Here is an 8,429-nt window from a genome sequence, read left to right as displayed (position 1 = left end):
GTCCTCAGATATGGTGACAGCCATTTCAGCTTCATTGCCAAATGTACTGTTTTATGTTATTAGGTTAGATGTTAGGAAGAATTTCTTCACTGAAAGGGTTGTGAGGCATTGGAACAGGCTGCCCAGGGAAGTGGTGGAGTCACCATCCCTGGAAGTCTTCAAAAGACGTTTAGATGTAGAGCTTAGGGATATGGTTTAGTGGGGACTGCTAGCATTAGGTCAGAGGTTGGACTCGATGATCTTGAGGTCTCTTCCAACCTAGAAATTCAGTGATTCTGTGATTCTGTGATTTATTGAGTCAGATGATGGGCAATGCTTTTGTTCACACACAATATGACTCAACCTCCTCTTGCTCCTCACTGTGTGACCCTCTTCTACAGCCTGTCTACCAGTAACCCCATATTCCCCAAAGCCAGTAGCCAAGTTTCCAAAACTATGTCCCACACACAGCACACGGATAACATCTTCCTCCACCTCACATCCAGTCCTCCTTGGCCCCCCACACAGGGGAGACATCCAATGGTTACAGAATTAAAAGGCTCACAGCCACTGGGGATTCAGTCAATCCTCAGAAACATTCTTTTATCTTACATAGAAATTAGAGAAATTTCAAGTTTAAAAAACAAATGTTTAGCTTTTCTACAGTCCAGGAGAGATTGAATGCATATACTAGAAACATCCAGCACAAGTGTCTTAAAAAGAAACATTCTAGAAATAAATAAATATACTCAACTACTGGGTATTCTAAGAAAGCTGTGCTTCCAAAAGAGAGCATGAAAGAATATAAATCCAGAATTCTGATTATTCAAACAGCCTTATTTCTCTTCCCAGCTTTTCCCAAGCTTTTTAATCATCATGTAGTCTCTTAGACATGTTTGGTTATTGCTTACATTAACAAAATCCCTCTGAAACCTCTGCTATTATTCATTATTTATCCTGGTAAACCAGAGGTTGAAATTGCCAGATATTTCTGGACACAGACAACACTAGTGCTGATTCTTCTGTTTTGGTGGTGTGACAGTGTCAGGTTAAACCCAGACACTGCAGACTTGTTGACTGTTAGGGTATGAAAGTTTTGCTTTGGTTGGTGTTCATAAGATTCACCTACTTGGGAACATGCAGAACAAGTGAGGGTGCAAAAATACCTGATCTGTACAGCTTTTTTTTTTTTTTTTCCCTATCCTCATTTCTCTCTCACTCTTTTTCCTTTGGACAAAACTTAAGCAACTTTAAGGGTGGAGTTTCCTATCAGAAGTGTTTTCAAATAAATAAATCTGTTTTCTTTCCAAAAACTCATCTGCCAAGCCTTGAAGTATATTTCTGAAAAGATGCATGTTTCTAATGTGGAAGGTAGATTTGGCTCTAGACTTAATTTCATAGAATAGTCAGCAGCTTGATACTTTATATCTCATCGCCTTTGATAGTGTGCCATGAATCTTTCCCACTTCTCTGATTTGCAGGTCCCTGAGGAAAACTGAAGATGTGCATACTGGAACAAGCTGTGCCAAGCTGAAATAGAAGATTTATGTCTCCTAAACTACCCACACCGATTGGTGTTCAAAGAGCTGTGGCTGCATCCTTCTGCCTCAGAAGCAAAGAGAGCAGAGCAGAGGAGTGAGAGCTATGGGGTCAGGCTGTCTTACTTGGTGCCAGTGGGGTGACAGACAGGGTGGCAAGACACAGCGCTACCAAGAGGAGCCCTACTACCTCCCTTCAGCCCCTCACCACTATCACCAGCCCTTCCTCCTGTGGGGCTGCAGCCATCACACAGTCTCATAGCCATGTGGTAGAGTACTTGCCCCATCTCTCCTCAGATACAAGTCCCTCTTTTGTCACTTGCTGATGCTTTGGCTCTCAAATCTCCTCTGCCTCCTGGGTTCAGAGTGACACAAGAGGGAACAGAAAGAGTATACAAGGAGATATATTTGCCTCAGGCTGACTTTCTAACTCAACAAGAACAAGGTGCTGAGCCAAGGGGAATATATGCCTGCAATCTTGGTTTTAGCTGAAGAAATAAAAATAATAGTAATTTTCATATAATATTTCAAAGTGAAGGGTTAATGCGAAAGTTGTCTGGAATTATTCTAAGTGGAAGAAAGGGGATAAAACAGCACTCCTAACAGAAATATGAATTAAGTCTGGACCACACTATGGGAGCACCAAATGCCAGAGCCAAAGGATAGCTGGAAAGATACATGTAAGATGTCATTTACAGGCTTTTTCTGTCACTAACTCTCAACTGACTTTTGCCTTTAAGATTAAACAGACACCTTCTGAATTTTATTTACCCAACTGAGAAAAGATGGTATAGATTTCGTTTTCAAAAAGTGCATCTCGATTTTAGACCCTGGAGCAAAACCACAGTAGATCATTACAAACCTCATGTGATCATGTGGTGGTGACTTGTTTCCATAATCTGCACCAGATTCTGTGATAAGGAAACTCAGCTTCTTCATGAAAAATTACGCACCAAAATACTGTGACTCATGAGAAGATAGTATCAAAGGAGCAATTTATTGTGCAGTAACCACCCACATCCTGAACTCTCTCTGATCTCTGCTATGTCAGCTCAGCGCTAATCGACACTGTGCAGGAATCCATGGCTATACGGGAGAGAAGCAGCAGGCAGGATAACATACAGGGACACAAGCAACTGAATATGTTTCAGAGCTATATCTTTTTTCTGGGAGGATACCCTGGGCTCCAGGCCCCAGGGTGGGGACACATCATCCTTTACTTAGTCCTCCTCCTCCCATAATAATGCCTGTAAGCAGCAGCATAGCCATGGCGAGAAGCGTACAGTTCGCAGGGATAGTAGTCTTCGCAGATCTCCCTCTGATGCTCCTGGGGTGCCTTATTACGTTCCCTGATCCTGCAGAAGTAGGATAGATGAGGGGTAAGTGTTGTCATCTTAAATACCTGTCTACAGCCCTTTTTCCCCCCCACAACACCCCACCAGGATTAAGAGCACATCGCCAGCCCCCATCACCAAGCTACCAAGACCATGGCATACCAGCATCTGTATTCACCACACCCAAGGGACTGATGTGAGCACAGCAGGAGTGTTTTGCCTCCCCAGGTAACATTTTACTTCAGGGCTAAGTAGGGTGGTTCGGCTCCTGCCTCAGCCTAGTGCAGAAGGAGGAGGCTTCCAACCTTCTCCCTCCAGCTATTTCACTATTCCCTAAACCCATGCATGAAGCAGAGAGCTGAAACATCCTGCAAAGGGGACAACATGGTGCTGCTGAGAGGGTTTGCCTCAGTTCCTCTTTAGGAGAGGATTTCTGTGCCTCAACTTTTATTGTCACAAGCCCCACATGAGACATAAAACTGCCTGTATCTGCCTTTTATAGATGAGGAAAGGAGGCCCACAGAAGGCCTTGTGATTTAGAAAAGGTCATGCAAATCCTGCATGAGACCTGAAGACTGGAACAAGATATCACATTGAACTTTCTGGGTATCCCACACTGACTCTCTCTCTTTTTGTTGCTGCTTCCTTCAGACAAATTAAACAGAGCCCTCCCAGTACAGGACGTGTCCTCAAACACAAGGACCCACTCTCTGCTGCCTGAGCTTTGGCTTCTCCCAGGGCTGGGAACTTGACAGGCACCTCAAGCTGAGGGAGGGGCTGAGGCTTCTCAGAAGTCACCATGGCTTCTTCCCCTGCTACCAGCCTGTGCTTGGCAAGGAGAAACCTCTCCCCACTCCCACCCTCAGTACCCCGAGGTCACAACATACCTCTCCTGAGCAATAGCTTCTAGTCTCATGTCAGTTTGCATGAAGCCGTTGGCCCTTCGCCTGTTGATGAAGGGATCTGAGAAGACAAGGTTCTGTTTTGTTTTGTTTGCAGAGTATATAAACACTTTTCACGAGACCTGATTTCCAGAAAGCCCATCTCCCACACTGGTGACAGCCTCTCTCTCTGCCCTCCCCTCACAGTGAAACCCAGGACCCCTTAATACTCCCCACCATGCACTCTGCTGGCTCCCCCTATGGCTTGTGCAGCCTGTATGGAAGCTCAGGGTGCCCAAGGGAACGCTACTGTGAGCCTGGTGCTGCAGCCCCCCTGACTGGAGCTTGGCCAAGGGTTGGGTGCCAAGCTGCACAGACCACAGGAGGCCTGGGTGTACTCAGTAAAATCAGCAGGACTGTGTAGCTACAAGTGGGAACAGGAAGGGCCTGAACAGGTTTATCTGCCTCCATGGTTAGGCAGTAGAAAAGGTCTGTGTGGAAACTTTGAACTGAAGTGTCTGAAGGTCCCTTCTGTCCTTTTTGAGAAGCAGCACAGTCCGACTGCAGAACTGAGGAGTCTGGGGATGTCTTTGTCACTGGCTCCCACTTGTGCCTTTGTGCTTCTGAATCACTGCTCTGTGAAGTCCTTCTCCCATATGGTCTCATTTCTTTTTAGCTTTGATCCATCTGTTCTCTAACCTCTCCAGGCTATAGCTCGTTCCTAAATGATGCTCTCCACCTTCTCCCACTGCTTCTGTGACACTAACTCTCATCCAGAACAAAGATGCCTCCTGCCCACACACCCACCTGCTTCTTCCAAGGTGCTGAGAGTTCAGTTCTCCCTGTCTTTGAGTAAGGACAGCCAGTGTCACTGTCTCTTTCCACACTCCTCCCAGAGCTCTTTGAATAATGCCCTTTTCTAGTACCTTTTCTAGTACCTGGTTTAGGTGCATGCAGCAGAGATCCAAGTTCATTGCTCTTTGCTTTCCAATTCTTATTACATTCTTTGCAAAGCACAGTGGTATGTACTTGTGCTCAAACACGTGAAGTCTTTTTTATCTCTCTTCCTATTCATTCTGAACTCTGACATCCAATAAATTCAATTTCTTTGAGCTGAGTGGTTCTGCCTATTTAATCCCCATAGTAAAGCACAAGGAAATAGTCTTGGAGATGTCTGCAGCACACTTTGAATTAAAAAAAAAAAAAAAAGTAAAGCAGTCTTACTGAGATACTCATGGGATTCCATGCTCTCATGGGACTCTGGGGAAAGAAAGAGGAAAAAGGAGTAAGACACTGTATTCATAGGATTCGCAGAGTCTCACACACGACAGATCAGTAGAACATGCACACACAAATCAGAGAAAACAGATTATAAGGCACCTGTTCAAGAGGGAAAGAAAGGGTTCAGTAGTGTCATGTAGTATTTATATGAGGAGTTTACAATGTTCATGTGTTCAGGATGGAGCTATCTGGTGTCCTAGCCAGGACTTCAAGGGTCCCACTTGGTCTTCCAGAATGTGATTCTCAAGCATATTTCTTTCCTTCACATTCTTGACACTACAGTGTTGCTTAACCTCAAAGCCTACATGTGTGCCTAGGAAATGGATTAGCACAGGGAAGTGTGCTACTCTTGCATAAAATAGCATCTTAACTTCATCTGTATGCCTGACAGGAGGAAGGTGCTGATATTACAGAAGGGGAAAGGGAGATCTCCCATTAACAATGAAGAAGTCTTGACTTGGTGTGCAATAGGCTAGCAATTATGCCTTGCAAAATAGCCTGTGGGACTGTCACAGCCCGAGCACCTCCTATGCACCCCTGTATGGCTCAGCCTTTAGAGTTGTTCTGGTGATCAGCTGTGTCCCCCAGCCATCCTGCAAGGTAACTATAAATTGGAATGACCATTTCAAAAATGATGTAGTCTCTTCCAAGTCCTGTTATTGTGATCCAGACAACAGAGGAGTAGTCTGCAGTGTGAGCTGGAGCAGAGTGGAAGGGGCTGAAGCATCCTGGACTGCAAAACACAGTGACTGGAGCTGGCTGCTCTGGAGCAGGGCTGAAGCAAGGGCAGGAAAGCAGAGGTAAAGGGAAAGAAAAAACAAAGGTGAATAAAAAATTCCAAACAGATCCAGAGATGTCTGCAACTTTGGAGCTGTTGCTCTACCCCATAAAAACGATCACCTACCATAGCAAGTAGCGGCCATGATCAAGGTAGCCAGGAGTGTCAGGATGATGAGAGTGCGCATTGTGCAAGTGCAGGGAGGGCTCCCTCACTCCGTCTTCCTTGTTGTGTCTCGCTCTCTTCCCACAGAGGGCAGCCAGAGATCCTGGGCTGCCTGCAAAATTAGCAGTGGAATGTTTATTATGAAAACAGAACCAGGATGGGGCCCAGAAAGAACCTGGGGAAGGCGATGTCTGGCTGGTACACACTCATGGAGCTATTACAAAATATTCACTATTAGCAGACTGAATCAGGTTTTGGGAAGGAGGGGGCATGCCCTCTTCCTCTCTCAGTTCAGGGCGGGGGGCACAGTTCACAGGCAAGCATGTCCCTTGCACTCAGAAACCTGGCCTGTGCAAGTGGAAGGCGTTCCAGGGGCTGCCGGGGGGCCTGCAGGGAGAGGCGTATGCTGATCCCAGATGTACATGTTTGCCTTTCTAATTTTTCCTCTGATCTGCCCTCTCTGCCCTCGCCATGCTCTGTCTGGAAACACAGCCCAGACTGTTCTGTCAGCTCTGCTCGTGGAGACATGGAGAGTACGGCTTCAGATGCTTCCTCCCCACTCAGCCCCCCTTCCTCCAGCTGGCCCCACCGCCCTCCCAGCCTGCCAGCTGCCAGAGCAGGAATCCAAGCCCCCTCCCACCTCCTGCTTTCCTGCTCCAGAAGTGACAAGCAGCAACACAGAAGGATCCCTTCTGCTGGTGGGATCATGAGCTTTGCATTGGGACAACATCAGCAGCACCACCCATAACTCTATCTCTGCAGGTCCTCGCTGTGCTCCTGCCCCTACGCTGCCCCTCTGCCAAGGGACATCTTCCTGAAAGCAGGGGAGACCAGGTGTAAAAAAGGTGAAGAGCAAAGATTACCTTTGCCTTTTCAATGCCAAACTCATGCTCTCTGCCTGAAGCCTGTGCTCTCTGGGAGATGAACTGAGCAGGGCCTTCAGCTTCAGGCCAAACAGAAAGAATTGTTTTTCTTCCTCGCTATTCCACCCCACACAGAGAGCAGCTCAGTCCTTCACCATCAATGTCCCCCATACCATCCACATCCTGCCTGTTCAGTGCTTAGCCTAAGATGAGGAGGAAAACTAGGTTGTGCGGTGACAGAAAAAAAAAGTCTGTTTTAGTCACAGGGTCACAGAACTAAGACTTTTCTCCTGTCCCTCTGTGCCCTGTCCCACTCTGGTCTCTTTAAGTGAATTCTCTTCTCTGGGATTGTTTTCATTCCTTAGAGTCCAGGGTTTTGGAGTTGGTATTGAATGTGGATTTTATAGGTTTCCTGAATTTTTTGTACACTGTGACAGCTCATCGGAACTGCCAAGGAAGGGAGGTTTGAGGGATCGAGCCCAGCGGGAAAGCAGTGAGGCACAGGAAGGAAGATGCTGGGAATGCTGTGGAATGAAGGTGAGGCTGCACAGTGGGAAACTCCGGCAGACTTTCCAGCAAACCCCTCTTTATTTACCTATCTGCACTCAGGGCAGAGCTTTCTCACTGGAAGACCACTCCCATTTCAGAAACTCACTGATCCCAGTACACCTGGAGCATCCCCTGCCATCATCACAGCAGAAATGCCTCAAGCACCACTTTAACCCAAACATTTCACTTTTCGCCACAGAAGCAATGCATTTTCTAAGAGATGAAAGAAATTGCTGACTACACAGCTCTATACCAACAAATTGACTTCAGGGAACACATTCCCTTGTAAAGAAACACTGCCCCTTGACTCCCCCTGCACTCTTGATTCTTCAGCACACATCTCTCCTCTCCAGAATCAGCATGCTGCCCCAGAGATAGCACACCACAAAGTACAGGGAGCTCAATCCTCCTGCTTTCTATAAGCATCCACTGGTTGGAAATACAGAAAGAAGAGGTAGAATAAACTGCCTGCAAACACCAGGGAGATTTCCACAGTCTCCCCCAAAAGGGGAGATCAGAAAAGCAGCCCTCTGGCCTGTCTCCTGCTGGAGCGGAGAACCACGATGTCACACATGCCATAGCAATCACTCCTAACATTTTGCAGCTGTGAAGCACCAGCAAGGCATTAATAATAAGAAGCCATCCAGTAAAAGTAAGGCGGTCCCTGCATACTCACTAAGCCGTCCTTCCTGGCCAGCCTGCAGCTCGTCTGAGGGGGCAGCTCTCCCGGCGTCCTGGACCCTGTACTGAAGGAGAGGGACCTTTTATTTATTAGCATTGATGAATGACTCCGCCCCTCTTCTGTCTCCCACTCCCGATCCACCCCCAAGCTTCCACCTTCTCAGTCAAAAACACCTTCTGCCCACAGCCAGGAAACAAAAACCTCAAGGAACTGAGCCAAGGGGGAAGAGGAGAGAGCCAGAACAGGCACCAAGGGCCAGTGGGGCACAGCCACAACCAGGCTGCTTTTCTGTGCCCGGGAGCAGTGAGTGGGCAGAGGTCCAAGGACAAGCTCAGTCTTCCCCTTTGCAGCCTGATGCCCCCCATCTTCTGCCCCCTTC

General features: G+C 47.2%; 1 protein-coding gene across 1 annotated transcript; it reads right to left on the bottom strand.

The window, feature by feature from the left end:
- Window positions 1-2,495: 2,495 nt before the first annotated feature.
- Window positions 2,496-8,202, bottom strand: MGP (matrix Gla protein). Its single transcript, XM_084505943.1, has 5 exons — window positions 8,045-8,202; window positions 5,918-6,068; window positions 4,957-4,992; window positions 3,739-3,814; window positions 2,496-2,872 (listed from the first exon to the last, which is right to left on the bottom strand). The coding sequence occupies exons 2-5, from the start codon at window positions 5,976-5,978 to the stop codon at window positions 2,734-2,736; spliced, it is 312 nt and encodes a 103-aa protein (XP_084362069.1). The 5' UTR covers window positions 5,979-6,068; window positions 8,045-8,202; the 3' UTR covers window positions 2,496-2,733.
- Window positions 8,203-8,429: the final 227 nt, after the last annotated feature.

This window comes from Aythya ferina, assembly GCF_964211825.1.
Source record: "Aythya ferina genome assembly, chromosome: 1".
NCBI lineage: Eukaryota > Metazoa > Chordata > Aves > Anseriformes > Anatidae > Aythya > Aythya ferina.
This window is presented reverse-complemented; position numbering and strand designations above follow the sequence as displayed.